The following is a 19,504-nucleotide window of genomic DNA, read 5'->3' on the forward strand; positions in this document are numbered from 1 at the left end:
ATTGAAATTACTTTTACGTTAAACACACAACCACATCTGCATTGCCGTCTGAATCAGGAAGGCATCACAGCAATGAGGAAATGAAAAAAAGATGTGTTGTGGGTGTATGTAGCACTGTGGGAGGACATTATTTTCCTAATAATGGCCAACCAAGCAAAGCCAGGCCGCAACACATAAAAAATTAACTTACTCAACGGAATCATGCATTATACTGCCAATCAGATTTAATGTCTTTTTGTGTCAGAACATCCCGGCTCTACTGGATGTCAGAAATGGACAAGTTTGCTTAAAATTCTGTAAACTGAATTTGACATTGTTGGATGACTGCACTCAGTGACCACTTTGTTAAATACATCTGCACATGTACTTCTTAATGTAAATATCTTAGTGCCCAATCACAAGGTAGCAACTTAATACATTTAGGCACACAGATATCGCCAAAACACCTGCTAAAATTCAAACCAAGCATATGAATGGTGAAGAAAAACGATTTAAGTAACAACTAACGTATGCAGAAGAGCACCTCTGATTGCATAACACACCGAGCATTGAAGCAGATGGGCTGCACCAGCAGAAGACCGCATTGGGTGCCACTCCTGTCAGCTAAGAACGGGAAATAGAAGGCTAGAAAAACATTGGGTGATCTGATTAGTTTCAATTTCCTCTCCAGCATTCAGATAGTAGAGTCAGAATTTGGTGTGAACAGCATGAAAGTATTGATCCATCCTATTTTATTCAATTCAATTTTATGTACAAGATGATGCCAGAACACAGCAAAGTCAGCTCAATGTAAAGACCCTACAATAATAATAGAGATAACCAAATCAGCAAGCAAGGCAAAACTTCCTTTTACCAGGAAAAAAGCTGTGGCAGAACCGGGCTCAGGGTGGGGCAGCCACGCGTGCAAACGGTTGGGGATGAGGGGAGGGAGACAGGATAAAAAATAGTTGTGCCTGTAGTGGTTGTAGTGTCGTGGTGTCCGAATATTTTCTTGGCACATTTTGGGTTCATTGGTACCAACTGAGCATTGCTTGAATGCCACAGCCTACCTTAGCATTGTTGGTGACCATGTCCATCCCTTTATGACCACAGTAGATCCTTCTTCTGATGGTCGCTTGCAGAAAGACAACATGCTGTGTTATACAGTCGTTTAAAACTGGTTTCTAGAACAGGACAATGAGTTCTCTGTACTCAAATGGGCTCCACCATCACCAGATACCAAACCAATAGAACACCTTTGGAATGTGGAGGAACTGGAGATTGATATCAAAGATGTGCAACTGATAAATGTGCTGCAGCTGTGTGATGCTGTCATGTCGATATGGACCGAAATGTCTGAGGAAGTGTCCCAAAACAAGTTGGAAACTATGACCTCAGCAGATACATGAGGTTGGTGTGACATTTCAGGTTACTCTGCAGAGCTGCATCATTTGCTCAAAAAGACTATCAAAACAAAAACCTTGACTTATTTCCTAGGCACGTCCACAAGCTCCAGTGAGGAAAATGAAAAAACAAAACAAAGAAAGTCATGTTGGGGAAACTGACATTTACGAGTATTTAATTAAATTCAAAATGTAGCTTACAAATGGGAAGGACATGTACCATTTCCAAGAATCTACAACACACAAATTCACTCCGACTCTCTTGTGCAGTTTTTCCATCTTTGGGACGTCTTTTAAATCAGCAAGTTCAGTGCGAATGGAACAGCGTAGCATCACAGCACTCTTTATTTCTGTCCAGTATATCCTATAAGGACGTGTTTGAGACATTTAAACCAAAGTGGAAAAGCCAAAATCAAGTTTCTTCAGCAGAAGTGTCCTCAAATATCAGGCCTGACCAACTCGGGCTGTTTCACTTTCCTCTTTTTAAGCTGTGTGCCTTTTGCATTTTTTTTTTATAGTGGACGATGATCCACTTAAAAGCTACGACTGACAATGAGACAAAGTCTTATTACAAAACACATTCACAATGCGTCTCTGGCATCTTTGTCCCATTTTTTATTGATTTTTCCAGCGAACAATGAACGAATGAACAATGAACACATTTCTTAAACACGTCTTACTTCACCACTCCCGGCTGCATTAAAAGGACCAGTCGTGGAATTTTGAGAAATTTTATTTTTTCTTGTTTTTTTTTTTTGCATTATTTCTTACAACAATAAAGACGGCACAGAATACATAGCTTTACAAACACAAAGCACACCACCACCTTGGCTGCTGATGCTGCTGCCATTGAGGGAGGGGGGAGGTTGTGGGTTCCTGGAGGCTGCCAGTTCAGCATTGGCCATCCTTGTTTTCCAAAGACTTCTGCCCATTGGGAATTTGCCATTTCAAGGACCTTTTTTTTTTTTTTTTTAAAGTTGTTTTCTTTTTTTCTTTTTTTGCAGCATAGCAGAATGAGAACAATGTGGGAGGAAAAAGCTTCTTTTGAGACATGTAGGGGTAAACCAAACAAACAAACAAAAAATAAGACTGTCTAGAATATGATCTCAGCATGTTATTCCAATTAGCATGAAGCAGAAGTAGAGGTTAAAAAAGAAAAAGCTCAGCTGGACAATATGTGAACTAAAGAGCAGTTCCACAGTTCTGCTTGTTTGCGGGAACTCTTGGACAACGGGAATCTCTCCATTTAATAAAACTAACACAACATTTGTCCGCACACCGAGATCAGATCTACCTTTCTCTGAGGTACTCTGCAGAAAAATTACACCACCTAAATCTTGACCATCTAGTTTGAGTAGTTTATTATTACTTACAATTTTTCTTTAAATTCCTGTACAGTCAAATAAAACGTCAACGGATTTTTCAAAGGATCTCTTCTTTTTTAAAAAATACAGAAGGCTTCTTTTATTCCAGCCATTTTTTCCCCCCAACCCCTTCCAACCAAAAAACTGGATTTTGATATTATATATTTCTGTGTGTATCTTCTGATGGTCATGTGTGTATATGTGTGTGTGTGTGTGTGTGTCTATGTAATTTACACCCAACATTGTAAACATACATAGAACTATATTACATGTGCTTGCACTGCATCTTGTAAGGGGGAGGAGAAAATTTGGTTTACTGCACTAGAACACCACAAAAGAGGGGAAGAGAGAAGGGCGGGGCTTGTGAAGAGAAGAAGAAGAAGAAGGAGAGGAGGACGAGTAGGGCGAGTGTCAAACTCCTTTTCAAGGTTGTGAGGCTCCTCAGTTTGGTTGAAAGCTCAGTTTTAGTGGACAGGCTCTTATATTTATATTTTTCTTAAGCAACAGCTGGATCAAGCTATCAGTTTGTCTCTTCAATAGTGAACAAAAATAAGAAAAGAAGCTTTCTCTAGAGTCATCAGGGTGAAGCCCGCCATCCAGCACCACTGAAGTTCTGCCGAAGAGCTAGCAGGGAGGAGGGGAGTTAGATCCTGTATTAAGAAGTTCCTCTGAGGTCCACCTCCAGCAGTGTGAAGCTACAAGGTCTTAGTGGGCGTTTCCACTGACTTAGTCCTTCAGTGTAAGATCCCTCTATTTTACAGACAGTTATAGAGGTTCTTGTGTCATTGAGGCAGCGGAAACAACTGCTGGCAATTGGGGACTGAAGGTCTCCGGGCCCTTTTTTTTCCTCCCCTTTATTTTTTGCGCAGGTTACTCAGGAGACTGCTGACCATAGTCAGATTCAGCCAAAGTGCGCTTGCTTAGTCATTTGTTCAAGCCGCCCTCCTGGAAGAACTGGCACAGTCTCAAACACAGCTGTCGTGGAGGCTTGGCAGCTGCTGACCCAGGCCGCGCAACAGAGAGAGACAGAGCGAGAAGAACTAAAGATGATCGACGGGGAAGGAGACAAATCCAAGATGGAAGAATGGACCGGAAGGAACAAAGGCAGGGGTTGTGCTCTTTACAAGTAGACACGCCTCAGGTCTCCGGGTGAGGTGATGGTGTTGCACTGTGGGCACAGCTTCTTGTTTCCCTGTGATGGACAGACAAGCAACAGTTAGCTTGGTAGCTCAGAAAAATGTACCAACAGACATAACAATGAAGTGCTCACTCTGCTGATTTGGGACTATGAGCATGAAGTCCAATACAAGTTACCCAGTGCTCTTACTGCCTCCTCCTCCTCCTGTGTGAATCTAAACCTGTTTGCTGCACATCTTGCCTCCCCTTCTGCCCTCTTCCTCTCCCTCTGCACTGCTTTGATAGTGTGCCATCTGCAGTAAAGCAGCAGGTGATAATATGCAACACAGGGCTGACAGCATAACAAGATTCTGAATGGGTGGTCTCACCACTGTCCTAAATCCCTGTTGCTTTCCCGCACCAACTCTGGCCAACAACTGCTGGCTGCAGGCGCATCCCTTTCTGACAGAGTCACTGTGCTGAGTTTACACTTAATGACGCAAGAAAAAAGAAAAGAAGCCAAAAACAGACCATAAACAAGTGAAGAATAGTGGCACAGCTGGAGTCAACTAGGAAAGGATTATATGATGTCATTGCTATGAGGAAAGTCTTAACATCAGAAGTGAAATGCACCCGTTGTGTTTCCCACAGATCTAGGTTCTATTTGTTGTAGATGATGGGGGGGGGGGGGGGGGGGGGGGGGGGGGGGGGGTGGTTGGTTGGCTGGTGTTGTGATAATAAATAACTGAGCGACTCCAGCGTCTTGGACCACAGCTTGTTCTGCTGCCGAGCTTCATAAGGTTGGCATGAGACTTTAGTATAGACTTGAGACTTTAGTATACGGCACACAAACGTAGGGTGTAACATCTGACATGGGTCCAACACAATCTGGAGATCTCGTTTGTATTTTGTGCACTTTTGAAACATTAATCGGTCAGCATAAATGTACCTCTGACCCCCGAGGATTTATAGGCTTCAATTCCTGTAAGCGCCTGAATAAACTCTTTAAAGCAGGTGTACCGATTAAGGGCCTAGACGGGAGTGATTTGGGAGTGACAGATGTCACATGCTAAGAGGATATGTTGCTCCACTAAAAAAAAGTCCAGAGTGAAGAAGAAGGGATGGGATGTGGGGTGTATGGGGGAAAAATGGAAAGAAGAGGAGTTTGGAATGGTTTAAAAAGTAATGAACATTTTCTTCAGAAATACCTCTCATAAATCACGTATCAAAGCATTGTTTAATATTATAAATTTAACTAAGTGTTATTTAAGCGATTTTATTGATACTCTGTTGAGGGAGCACTTCTGTTTGTTTGGAGGCCCGTCAAAGCTTTCTGCTGTTTACTGTGGGCAGTGAGCATGCATGGGTGTGTGCCTGTTACACTGGGCTCCAGCTGCCTCGCTCATTAAAGCGGTAAGTGGCTGGGCTGATGTTAACTAGATTCCTGGGCATTTACTTTGATCAGTTTGGCCCTCCCGGTTTTATAGCTGTCTCCAGGCTATGACTTTAATTCCCCATACATTAAACCAGCAGTGGCAGGATGCACGTCTGTGCACACACCTACACAGAAAACACAGGTACGCTGCAGATGGAAACAATGGAGTGCTTTCTTTTGAGCAATTAATAACAGAAGAATTAGAAAGCAGGCTAACTAATTTATTAATCAGGCCCAGACTGCCTTTCTGCTCGTACTCAAATGAAGGCCTTCTTAAATCACCTTAAACTGAAAGCATTTTTCAGACAATTATTAGCATGAATAAGGGTGGTAATGGTTGGGACTATTAGCTTATGTTGCTTTTATCTGCTATCATGTAGCTATTCTACTGGACCAAACCATTTCAGAAACACCACATTTAAAATGTATAGCTGCATACAAGGCTGAAATAGTCATCAGACATTCCCATGCATCATTCATCATAATCCCTGGAAAAATAAAGTCTACTCCATTCAGTCCTTGACATAGACCAGGGGTCGGCAACCTGCGGCTCTTTAGTCCTTCTACTGCGGCTCCGTGTGGTTTGGGAAAATAAATTAGAAGTATTTAGCTGAAGTGTATTTTATTTATGTTAGTTTTTTTTTAACTTGTAGTTCTAAATTGGAAGATTATTGTGATATTGAAATATAAAAATAAAATTATATTCTATTATTTTTTCATCGCTCAAAATAAGCGTCACACTCGCGGAAGCCGGTGTACCCGCCGAAACGCCGCGCATTTATCGAGACTTTCAACCCCAGGTAGGCCAATTATGGATCTTCGGATCCACATTATGTCAGCAGCTATTCTCCACCATGAACTATGTTAAAAACAAACACCGCCCACGCCTCACAGATGAAAGCTTACAGTCCTGCGTAAAGATGAAAGTGACTTCGTACAGCCCCGATTTGCAGACGCTGTGCGCAGAGGTTCAGGAGCAGAAGTCCCATTGTAAACATATCACGGCAGACCCGACGATGTTTCCATGAACATGCTTTTCAGCATCTCTTTTTTGAACACTTTACACACATGGTTGCTGTACGCATACAGCCAGCTGTAGCTTTGCAGCTCACAGCCCGACACATACCAACAACAGCATAGAGAGCACAGACGTTAAGGCAGTGAGGCGTGATTGCGGGTGCCGCTCAGGTGCATCGACCTCTCCTGCAGCGGTGCTGCAGACCACGCCCCGCCACACACATAAACCAGGCAAAATACATATTTAGGCAGAATTTTGCAAATATCTATTTTTCATCTTTTAGCAGCATAGTGCTTTTTTTCCAGTTATTTTTTAAAAGTCAGATCAAGGCTCCACAAGCCCAAAGGCGATATGAGGGTGGCGACTCACAACAGTTGTTGTTTGCTACATGGATCATTTTAGTTCAGCTGGGAGTCTTTCCTTTTGTTATATTTCTTTAAGAGTTCAAAATGTGTTAATTACATAAATAAAATGTAATTTTCTCTGTAGCACTTTATGGATTTCATAAGCAACACACCTTAGTTGTTCACACAAAGCATAAAGGTAAAAAACAATATATACAGTGTTATCTTCATTTTAGATGTGAAAAAGTATTTGCGACTCCCAGTGTTTTCTTTTGCGTCAAAACTGGGTCCAAATGGCTCTTTGGGTGTTAAAGGTTGCTGACCCCTGACATAGACGATGTCACATGGTTTAACACACTGAATCTAATGCAGACAGTGGTAGCTGGTCCACCAATCAGCAGCCTGCCTAAGCCCAAAAAGGATAAACTGAGCAAAGTGTGAAGAGTTTTAGAGATTTGAAACTGCATCTATAAACTGAAGGTGATTCTCTTCATTCAAAACACCAGCGAGATGCTTTAGACTCGTAAAGACTCAAGAAGACAGCTTCGATTAGAACCCTAGGACTGCTGATGCAAGGCTGTCTGCACACTAACCCAGATGTTACTCAGGAAGTTCTTCAAAATTGTATAAATAGTGTACTGGCTAAGGTGTACTCAAGTTTAACATCTTCCCCAGGGTTAGGGTTAGTCAAAATATTCCAGCAATCAATGTTTTTACATCATTCAATGAAGTTAAAAATCAAACTTTTTAGGACACTGATGCAACTAATACTGTATACAATGATGTGGCACTAATGATCAGCTTATTTGTGATCGTTTTCCAGGTGGGACGGGCCTGTGGGTATGTTGATGAGTACAATTAGGCTTCATGGGGAAAGGGCGGCAGGGGAAACAAGGTGAGACGAGAACATTGACAACATCAGATATTTCATGGAGGGAAAAGAGGCGATAAGAGCAAAGACATCAGAGAAAGCTGTTACCCTTCTGTTTACCCTTCCAGCTGTAGGAACACTATTTTCTTTTGCGCTCCATTTACCACATTAGCAACAGCTAACTGCACACTACTGAATATATTAGACTAACTAATAACCAGCAAAACCGCAGTGGAGGGGCGTGTGTGTGGTGTGTGTGTGTGTGGTGTGTGTGTGTGTATGTGTAGACCTAAGGCAGTACATAGAAGCCAGTGGAGGCTGAAGTTGACCACTTTATTCCAACATTTTAACAAGCCTTTTGGGGACCATTCCATCTAAGCCTTTCCCTGACTGAGGCTACAAGTGTTTGCACTGAGCGTGCTGAGAGAGAACGGGTCATTTGGGGAACATTCCATTTTAGTTCCTCCCTACGGGGCATGAATACAGAGAAAAATTCACTGACTATGAAATGAGGCCGAAATAACTGCATGTCATGAGGACTTGCCCCGTAGCACTGAGTGTGTGTGCGAGTGAGATGAAGTGTGTGAGTTTGAGCGTACCAGAGTCCTGAGCCAGCATTCTTCACAGTGGACGTGCCAGCACTGGATGGAGGTGAGCGGCATCGTGTAGGAGTCCTATTAAAAAAAAAAAAAAAAAAAAAAAATTTAAACTACATCGGATTCACGGGACACTCACTTTAGCTAGCAACAAACAAGTAACGCTACACAATCCCTGACCGACAAACAGCATGAAATCACTAACCACGGAAAGACAGCCAGCAGCCACAGAACCACTGAGCAAGGCAGCGTATGGGAAATTGAACCGGCAATCTGCGGGTCACAAACGTACACGCACACGTGCACAAACACGACATCGGCCAGGCAACGGGCAGAGACAGAGGGAAACGGGCAGGGAGGGGGGAGATGAGGGAGGAAGCCGTGAACGAGCCCTGCTGGGCGTCCTTTTCTTTCCCTCTGGAAAAGAATGGAGATATGAGGGAGGAATGAGGTGAGGGTGGGAAGAGGAGCGGAGGAGGTAAGGAGGGAGGGAGTGCCTTACCCTCCGTAAGGGCTGTGGGAGGAGCCTCTTTATGCCGCTGCTGTAGCCACCAATCACAAGGCCCCTGTACAGGCAATACAGGCCGAGGGGGAGGGACTTAGGCTGCCTCTCTCCGACCTCATTGGCCCCTATGCTCTTGAGCTCCGCGCCTGACTGGATAGCAGGCTTCCTCTGCGGAAGGAGGAGGAGGAGGAGGGAGAGGTGGGGGTTGGAGAGGAGAGGTTGGGGGCGAAAGGTGGCAGCTAATCACAGAGCCAGGCTTGTACTGATCGCGCACACACATACACCAAAGAGCAACAGAAGACGCGTGTGGACAAACACAAACCCACACAAACATCACGGTGTGTGCTAATGACAGCCAGAAAGTAAAGTGAGGCTTTGAATACAACTTCTTCCACCTCTGATTGGATGACAACTAGGCTAAAATGCTAAGTCAACTGGAAAAGCTCAGATCTTCAGGAGTTTTATCTCATTGGTTAGATTTTACAAGTGCGAAGAAACATTTACACTCTGAAAGTGCAACTGAGGCGTGAATGTAAAATAAATGGCTTTTTTTATGCTGACCCTTCACTGACATTGCTAATGGAAGAATGGGCTAAGTTTTATGTATATACCACAAAATGACAACAACAGTCGCCTCAATGTGCTTTATATGTATATAAAGACCCGACAATAATAACGGAGAAACGCGAACAATCAGCCAAAACCCTATGAGCAAGCACATGGTGACAGTGGGAAGGAAAAACTCCCTTTTAACAGGAAGAAACCTAGAACAGAACCAGGCTCACATTACAGTCTTATTTATCAGTTTACTTGTAAAGGCTCTTTTGATAAATATGTCCTTGTAGTATTTTTTTAAACTTGGTCTCTTACAGTCACCCAGTTTAATTAAGCAAAGAGCAATACTACACTGGCTAATCTGAAAATTCAGGCATGTTTAAATGTCGTTGAAATTTCCTTATATGGAAACAGACATTAAGTACATCTAAGTAGTCTTCAAACAGTCTAAATATTTGCAATCAAGCCCATCAACAACCTTACTTTAAAACTGAAATATCTCAATATTTAAATATCTGAATATATTGAATTTCCAAAAGTAGTTTAGGACAATCTTCAAGCACATTTTAAGTTCCTTGCCCTAAAATGACCAATAGATGGGGGTAGAAACCCACAGATAGTGCTGAGCTGCATCACTGAGATACCCTCAGCATCAGTAAAGGCTAACAGAGAACTTGAGTCAACTTGATACAGAGGGCGAGCATTTCCACCAGACAATCAGAAGGTAAAAATGAGTAAGAAATATTTGCAGAAATATTGGTGTAGAGGTGACAGCGGTGGCGTTTAGACTGAGTCATACATCTGCTCAAAGTGTTTGTGCATCTACTTGATGCGGTGGAATCTCCAGCTGCTTCAAAATCTGCCAGTTAGTGAGAGTAATCTGATGACATTTAGATCAGACCCAGTGACAGGGAGGGAGCCCAGTGACAGGTTAAAGACAGACAGAGACAGATTAGATGGAAGAGGCCTGTGTGTGTGTGTGTGTAGACATATTTGTATTTCTCTGTATGGCTTAGTGTGTGTTTGTGTGTGTGCGTAAAACAGATGAGGGACAGTGACAGATGAGCAGAGAAGAGCTGTGTGCTCATGGGGCAGTGAGTGATCGATCGCTGTGCCTTGCCCTCCGTGTCACCTCAGGCACCCAGCGACCTTTAGGAAGCGCAGGCGCTGGTAATTACCCGCCTCACATGCATACACACCAACAGGCTCTCACACACACACACACACACACACACACACACACACACGCAGCAAGCACAGGATGCCGACGCTGCACTGTCCACACGCTTGAAGAATGACAGGGTGGGTACTTGACACAAAGTAGGGGTACACAAACACTGATGTGAGGTGTAGGCGCAACTGCATCTCAAGTGTCTGATGGACCTCTATATTGTCCCTCATGGCTTTAACTATTGATCTGTAAGGTCCAATCAGCCATCAATACAAGCTGTGACGTACAGGAGTGTCTTTTCACCTAAAAAGTCAAACTTCGACACATTTTTCACAGATTTAACCTGCTTTGTGCAAAGCACAGTCAGGACGCTATCTCAGAATTTGAACATACACATATTTCTGTGCTCCTGAGATGAAGCTTGACATGATAAGAAAAATGATTCGCTCTGGAAATGTGATAGCAGACAATCGTGCCAAATTGCAAAGCCATGCAAAGGGCCACAACACAACAGCAACACAACACCAGCAGCACTCGGGACAGTGAAAATGCTCCCACGAAGAGCAGAAATGAGATGCGTGCAGGTAGGGCTGTTCAATATAACGATATATATCGGATGGCGATATAAAAACGTCTATCGTTTCATTTTACGCTATCGTTTGTTTCGTGGTGTTGCAAAATAAACTGTTTACAGCAATATTTTTTCATCTTTTTGATGGTCACTGTAGTGGCTATATTAATTTCTTAAAGTTCTCTCTTTCTCTTATATTTAATATAACCACACTACAGATGGACAAGCGCCTGTTTTTATGCGTTGACGGTAACACCATCACATGTCTGCTTGTTTATGTTCCACATAAACCTTTCACAATAAAGTTCAAGATCCTGTTGAGACTTTTCAAAATAAACTGAATCACGTGAAAGAGCAGATTATTTACGGGTGAGAAGTAAAAAAAGAGCCGCCAGGTGCTAAAAAATAAACCTTAGACTCAAACGTTAGAACAGGCTTTTCCCCGCAGCACGCCGTGTAATAAATACTCACAAAGAAAACGGCGGCCGTTACAACTTATGTCTAAAAATGTATCATTTCATGCATCGGTTAAAACACTCGACTCCAGCTACACGACGCCCAGCTGGAAACACTTCACGCAAGACGAGCTGCCCGAGATTCACAGAATTTACAGAAAATGTTACATTTTTGTGATTTATATCGTTATCGGGACGATAGAATTCTTATATCAGGATCGCACAGCCCTACATGCAGGTGCTTCACATATTTCTGCAGCACAAGTACACAACCTATAGTAAAACACACAAACATTATCGAACAGAAAAATCGGTCACTCAAACCGAGCAGCTAGATATAAAGATAAGCACTCTGGCCACAGTGAGTATATTTTTAATTTCTGTTTGCTTGAAAAAAATAGGTGAGGGTAGAGGGTTGAATCCCTCTTCAAGGTAGAAAGTGATCAGTGGTTGCTACTTACATCCACTGAATGCACTGACTGTCCCAAAAATACAGCACATTCTGGTATTCAGATAAGCCTGTGACATGGGACAGACCTTATCAGCCCTTGCTACGTATCTGGCCTAATAAAGTGGAAGGTCAGTTTATAGCCCCCCCCCCCAACCGCAGTTTCACATGTTTATGGTGCTACATGCAGTTCGACAAATGCTAATGCTGCCTTCTGACAAAGCCACAACACTTCCACTGAAGCTCGACGTACAGACAGCACTCATGTAAACGCTATGCTCACCATGCAGATGAGACATTTGTATCGGTCTCCTCGGAGTATCTGCTTCTCCAGCTCTCTGATTCGAGCCTTCAGGGCCTCCATGGTGGTTGCCGTGGACTCTTCCTCCGTTACCCTGGGAACAAGCAAGAGAGACGATAGAGGTTTTAAGTATAGGTCTACACCACAGATGACGCGCCCACTCTCACACTCTTGTAACAAGAATTGTACAGTTGTGTTTTCAGTCCCATTTAATAAAAACAAATAAACATTAGGAAACAGGAACATTGAGATTTAGAGTATTTTATGCTACAATGTCTCAAAGTTCCACAAAACAGTGGAAGCTGGATGAATCTGCTGGGTGCTGAACACAAGAAAAAGAAGAAGAAGAAGAAAAAAGTAATCTTTTATCATCAACAACATTGTCCTTAGTCACAGTACAACATCACTGTACTGTGATCCTGCAGTATACAGTGGGGCAAAAAAGTATTTAGTCAGCCACCGATTGTGCAAGTTCCCCCACTTAAAATGATGACAGAGGTCAGTAATTTGCACCAGAGGTACACTTCAACTGTGAGAGACAGAATGTGAAAAAAAAATCCATGAATCCACATGGTAGGATTTGTAAAGAATTTATTCGTAAATCAGGGTGGAAAATAAGTATTTGGTCACCTCAAACAAGGAAAATCTCTGGCTCTCACAGACCTGTAACGTCTTCTGTAAGAAGCTTTTCTGTCCCCCACTCGTTACCTGTATGAATGGCACCTGTTTGAACTCATCATCTGTATAAAAGACACCTGTCCACAGCCTCAAACAGTCAGACTCCAAACTCCGCCATGGCCAAGACCAAAGAGCTTTCGAAGGACACCAGGAAAAGTATTGTAGACCTGCACCAGACTGGGAAGAGTGAATCTACAATAGGCAAGCAGCTTGGTGTGAAAAAATCAACTGTGGGAGCAATCATCAGAAAATGGAAGACATACAAGACCACTGATAATCTCCCTCGATCTGGGGCTCCACGCAAGATCTCATCCCGTGGGGTCAAAATGATCATGAGAACGGTGAGCAAAGATCCCAGAACCACACGGGGGGACCTGGTGAATGACCTGCAGAGAGCTGGGACCAAAGTAATAAAGGTCACCATCAGTAACACACTACAACGGCAGGGAATCAAATCCCGCAGTGCCAGACCTGTTCCGCTGCTGAAGCCAGTGCATGTCCAGGCCCGTCTGAAGTTTGCCAGAGAGCACATGGATGATACAGCAGAGGATTGGGAGAATGTCATGTGGTCAGATGAAACCAAAGTAGAACTCTTTGGTATAAACTCAACTCGTCGTGTTTGGAGGAAGAAGAATACTGAGTTGCATCCCAAGAACACCATACCTACTGTGAAGCATGGGGGTGGAAACATCATGCTATGGGGCTGTTTTTCTGCCAAGGGGACAGGACGACTGATCCGTGTTAAGGACAGAATGAATGGGGCCATGTATCGTGAGATTTTGAGCCAAAACCTCCTTCCATCAGTGAGAACTTTGAAGATGAAACGAGGCTGGGTCTTCCAACATGACAATGATCCAAAACACACCGCCCGGGCAACAAAGGAGTGGCTCCGTAAGAAGCATTTGAAAGTCCTGGAGTGGCCTAGCCAGTCTCCAGACCTCAACCCCATAGAAAATCTGTGGCAGGAGTTGAAAGTCCGTGTTGCTCGGCGACAGCCCCAAAACATCACTGCTCTCGAGAAGATCTGCATGGAGGAATGGGCCAAAATACCAGCTACTGTGTGTGCAAACCTGGTAAAGACCTATAGTAAACGTTTGACCTCTGTTATTGCCAACAAAGGTTATGTTACAAAGTATTGAGTTGTATTTTTGTTATTGACCAAATACTTATTTTCCACCCTGATTTACGAATAAATTCTTTACAAATCCTACCATGTGGATTCATGGATTTTTTTTTCACATTCTGTCTCTCACAGTTGAAGTGTACCTCTGGTGCAAATTACTGACCTCTGTCATCATTTTAAGTGGGGGAACTTGCACAATCGGTGGCTGACTAAATACTTTTTTGCCCCACTGTATTTGTGTTAAATCCTATGATATGAATTTAATGGACTACTATCTTTCTAGAGATGTATCATTCTCTACACATGTTCATTCTATACCATCTGATTAGGGCCCTGTGCACGCTCCTGTGTAGTACAACATGTTTCAAGTCAAAGTCTTTGTCGATACGCTTTGTCTTTCTTGTAGCTCAATAAACAACAAGACCTCTTTGAATCTTCCTGACTTCTCTTCTTCCTCAGGTCAAACAGAGTATTTACATCCTTCTATTTAACACGTCTGCACTCTCAAAGGACTCATCGCGTCGCAGACTTTCGCTTAAACATCTTATTGTGTTGCTTTTAAGTCTCACACTCAGCGTCCATCCTCTCTGTTATGTTTTTGTAGCTTCTCCCATGTTCACCCATGCCAGTCTATCGCCATGGCTCTGTATTTATCTCCACATCGCCACATGTCCTTGCTTCTTCATCCCTGTCTCCTCCAACTTTCTCTTTCCTTATATCCCCTGTCCTCCCTACCGGTGAGTGGCCTCTGATTAATGCGCAGCATGATAACAGAAAATGTGCGTTTAACACTGTCCGACAGCATATGAAGCAGCGATAACTAGATCAATAGGGAAGACGCACAGACCGCAACGATGATGATGATGACAGTGATTCGGTGGAGGGAGACGAGCCGCACAAGCCAGCTGGTGTTTATTATAGCTATCCACTCATTCTCTGGTAAAATGCAATAGTTGTGTGTGTGAGTGTGTGTGTGTGTGCGTGTGAGGTATAAGCAGTGTGCGTATTTATGGTGATGTGGTCATTTTGCAGCCTGATAGCTAGTTGATCTATGGTATTGATCTGGATGGGGAAGGACAAGCAGAAGGAAGGAAGAGATGAACACAGTAAGTGGCTGTGTGTGTGTGTGTGTGTGTGTGTGTGTGTGTGTGTGTGTGTGTGTGTGTGGCCTAGGACATGGCTCCATTTGCTGCATACTCACTCAAACAGTAGTGGGGAAGTGTACAGGGGAAAGGAAACGGGGCTCAACTTACTTAATTTCCTCTCAACGTCTGAGATTTTGAAAATCTATTTTTTGGACCACACCGGTAGATCTACATGAATTCACATCATCAAGCAAGCTCATTAAAATAAATTGAACATTTAAACTAAATTGAAGATTAAATTAAAATTAAACATTTCAGGTTTGTGTGGTGATCAGCAGACTTGTTCAAATACCTCCATGATAATCTGATAAGCTTAGTGGAGGAAAAAAATTCTAGGGGTTCAACCTGAGACTGTACCCACGTCTGTGGTCTCTTTGGTGAGATTCTGGAATTATATCACAATAAGTTTATTTAAGCTGATGAACTAATGACAGAGTGATAAAAACAGTGGACCGAATAATGTTTTGGCTTCTTTCTCCCAAAAGGAATTCATATCTCTTAGATCATCAATGAAGAAAGTCTGCATTTGGCCCTGAAATTGTACAGTGAAGGATTGCTTTATTATTTAAAAAAATACTAATAAAAGATCATGAAAATCATTGGTTGGACTGATGTTACAACAGGCTTAAAAACAGCAGCGCTGCAGCTCGTAGGCACTCGTCTTGCTAAAGATTCAGCAGGATGACTGTTTGTCGTGTTGTGGTTGAAATGCTTCCGGACCAGCAAAGCATCCTTCCCTATTCCCTCTTTCAGATCTGTGGAAAAAAAGCTGACCTGCACTAACTCTTTCCTGTAACCTCATCATCCTCCCACCTTTGTAAAGGCCTGTCTTGACTTGCCACCCTGGTGCCCTATAAACTGCTTTACCCTCTCCTCTTATTAGCACCGAGCTTGTAAAAAGCCATTTAGCCTTGATTAGCCTCTAGCTTATAAAGCAGCCGTGGACTCTGGGCTGGACAGAAGTCATCCCTCTAACAAGGCCGTCTTTTTTCTTTTTATCAGCTCCAGTAAACAAAACTCTTCCAAAAGGGTTTCTTGTCTTGTTTGACGCGAAACGAAACAAGCCAGCAAAAAACAGTTTTACTTTTGCAAACAAGTGTGTAGAAGTCATTTTCTAACCGCTCACTTCTACTTATTTTTGTTTTGTGGTAAAACAAGTTCATCTTCTTTATGCAGCTGTGGACATCTAGAGAGGGAGTGTGTGTGTGTCTATGTGTGTGTTTGTTGGTGGAGAATGTAGGAGGTGCAGAGATTTAATGGAGGTAAAGAAGGGAACAGGATGACTTCACAGGGCCAAGAAAAGGAAAGACAACTCTCTGGGGCTAAATGTGGCATGCAGGGAGATGAACAGCCTCTTACAGAGCAACATGCACAAGTGAAAATCCTTGAGTTTAAGCTGGCTCTGGGGTTTTCAGTCTCTGAGCCAGAATAAGAAAATTTATCTCACTCTGGGAGCCAGGTTTCGAAAACACATCATGTGGACTCAGAGAAACACATTAACATCTTAGGCTGGGCTACAACCTGAAAGGTAAGACATTTCTGTAACAGTCCTAAGACCTCTACACGCAGAGCGCATGACAAAAACACCACTATGTAATGTATATACACGGCAATGTGTTCTCAAAAACAGGCACTGTGGAAAAAAATGAAGTATACAAAAAAAGGAAGAAACGCAGATTCTGGGTTCATCCAATTCTCACGAGAAGGCGGCAGCAGGAGATGCAGCCCGATCATTTTCTTACATATTTTAGGATGTGAGTGGGGCAGTTGGAGCTCTTGTTGGTAGAGTTGGGTCCACGTCTGAGGATGTTACATATGATTTTATTAATTGTTAACAACACTGTGTGTGTGCGTTCTTATACAATGTGGTCCAGGCTTGGTAGGTTTCAGCTTGTGGCCTTGATCTTTGAGCCTAAAGTCATGAAACCAGAATAAATACTGAAACAGAACTGCCATCAATACAACATGCCTCTGCTCCAATGTGCTTACTGCCCCACGGGGCTTTTTGGACAGTGTGTGTGTGGGTGTGCATGCATGTCACTGAAAGAAGGTGAAATAGCGATGCATTTTCATCTCGACTCATCCCCGTGGTGAAAAAAGCAAGCAGGAAAGCCCGACAGAGACAGATTGATGGCTCTGCTTCCCCTCTATTTAGCGCTCTGTCCCCAACTTGTGTGGGGCTATTCCTCATTTTATTAGAGTGTGTGCGTGTGCGTAGCTGAAGATCTCTACCATCTATCTCAATCAGCCCTGTGTCTTAATCTACTGTCTACCTACATTTTAGCCTCACTCAGCTTCTCTCTCAACACAAGCACATAGAAATGATAAAATTAGACGGTAATTAATTTTTTGCAGCACATTGCAAACATTTTATCAACCAGGTGGAGACACAAACTTCTCACATCTACATGCTGTAAAAACAACAACAACAACAACAACAAAAAAAACAAAAAACAGCAGCAGCATCGTTCTCTTTTGCACCCTGTTAACCGAGGCCTTAACTACACTCACACACCATGATAAAACATTTAAGTCACTATTGATTTCCCCTGCCCAATATATATGTGCGTAGGCCTCAGATGGCGAAAGGCAAGGGGGGGAAGGGGCATCTTGTAAGTGCCTCAGAAGAATTGAGACAGGGGACGGGAAGAAACGAACAACAGAAATGTGAAAGAGAAAAGCAGGAGGAAGCGAGAGACATGCAGCTTAGCGACAGAGCAATAAAGCGAAGAATGAGAGGAAAAAGACGAAGACAGGCTGGGCGGCGTGTATGTGTACGTGTAGGTGATGGGGAGGAGGGGGTTACAAATCTAGCTTCATCACTTCCAAATTGAGGACAGATTCAATTATTTGCAGAAACCACATGGAAATCTCTCCGCATTGTTCCAGCTGGAGCACCAAATTTGGCAGCAATCGCATTGGCAGCATTGGAGGGGCCATTTATCTTGGAGGGGAAAGAGCGTCTCAGGCGCTGTACGTGTGTATATGTGTATGTATGCGTGTGTGTATGTGTGAGCTCATTTATCTTGCAGGGGAATGAGCAGAGGAACGAGGACGCCCCGGGAGGCGACCAGATCATTACCCATCTGGGATCAGAGAGAGAGAGATTTCACTAACGCTGCCCTGTGCAAAGCACCGTACACACACACACACACACACACACACACACACACACACACACACACACACACACACACACACACACACACACACACACACAATGTATCAATGTAACGAAAGGAGACAAATCTCATTTTCATTTGGGGACGGAGGAGCACAGAAGCTCCACAAATACGTGCATTTATAGTAAGCAGAGAGGAGTGATGCAGGGAATTGTTCCAGCCAGCCGGCTGACTGCTTGTTCCAGCGCAATCATTCAGCAGCTAGTTGGCCTCCTTTAAATGGATACTTAAATTAAGCCATGCTCTGCTCCTGGTGACCACTAAAACCTCAGCTAGAGTGTCGTGTCTTTGGAAACGCACACCAACACCAGCATTGTTAAAAAAAAACCCAACAAAAAACAAATGCACATGCAGTTATAGAGTCTGCTGTACAGGAGTATTTGTGTCAGTCAAGCTGAAGAACGTGAGGAAGGAAACCTGTCCCTACATAACACTGGATGTGGAGAACCAATCAGTGCGGTCAGATTGCCACCTAACCTGTCAGCATCTTTTTCCCTCGGTCACATGCAAATTAAAACTGGAACGATCACGTTGCAGACGACAACTTATTGAATGCATCCCCTCGCTCAGCAAACACACGCAGTTCTTGCCTCACGGTGCTGTTTCTGATCAATACAGTTCAAGCTGCTCTGCTTATTCGCCAGTTATCCCTTCTACTGATATTTAATATGGACCACGGACATGCAGAGTGCCGATTGATTTATTTCAGTGAAACATTTATTGCATTCAGCCTTCCAATAGTTGATGGAAGCACGTTATGTAAAAGTGTAAGCACACATACAGTCAAACAATTCAATTATTACCTTGCAACTCCAGGAAATTGGCCTTAAACGCGCATATCAGGAATAGAGAAATGCATCACTAAGCCTTATAAAGAAGGCAGTCGAAAGATCATTCCACTTCACGTTTAACTGATCCATTTCAAAAATCCAACTAGTGTGTGTCCACGTGTGTTTTCTCTGTCACCTACTTTTCAATCTCGCTGTTTTTACAGGTGCGTGGGGCGCAGGAGGAAGAGGAGGAAGACGAGGGAGTGCTGGGGTCTGTCTTGCTGCTCTCGCTGTTGCTTGTTGAAGGCATCTCTGTAGACACAGAGACAGGTGACCCGTTCAGTGCTGGCTTTTTAGCCTTTCCAACATATCCTGAGGAGACAGTTATTTTGTCCCTACTTACCATCACTGGCCCATTTGGAGAATTCAGGTGTTATTCTATTAGAAGGCATCCCCCCACTGTAAGACAGAGAC

At 43.3% G+C, this 19,504-nt stretch overlaps 1 protein-coding gene across 4 annotated transcripts in view; it reads right to left on the bottom strand.

Moving 5' to 3' along the window:
- Positions 1-2,099: 2,099 nt before the first annotated feature.
- Positions 2,100-19,504, bottom strand: part of rnf220a (ring finger protein 220a) — a 162,466-nt gene continuing 145,061 nt past the window's right edge. Inside the window, exons 10-15 of one of the 4 annotated variants that reach the window (XM_004565326.4) lie at positions 19,434-19,489; positions 19,231-19,342; positions 12,115-12,226; positions 8,629-8,799; positions 8,130-8,204; positions 2,100-3,938 (exon numbers count right to left, since the gene is read on the bottom strand). In XM_004565326.4, coding sequence (XP_004565383.1) covers positions 3,867-3,938; positions 8,130-8,204; positions 8,629-8,799; positions 12,115-12,226; positions 19,231-19,342; positions 19,434-19,489 — 598 coding nt within the window. In that variant the 3' untranslated portion in view covers positions 2,100-3,866. Of the gene's footprint in view, positions 3,939-8,129; positions 8,205-8,238; positions 8,544-8,628; positions 8,800-12,114; positions 12,227-19,230; positions 19,343-19,433; positions 19,490-19,504 lie in introns of those variants that run through there. The other 3 variants (XM_004565327.4, XM_076876416.1, XM_076876415.1) reach the window with 3 other exon arrangements.

The sequence above is a fragment of the Maylandia zebra genome, linkage group LG18 (assembly GCF_041146795.1).
Source record: "Maylandia zebra isolate NMK-2024a linkage group LG18, Mzebra_GT3a, whole genome shotgun sequence".
NCBI lineage: Eukaryota > Metazoa > Chordata > Actinopteri > Cichliformes > Cichlidae > Maylandia > Maylandia zebra.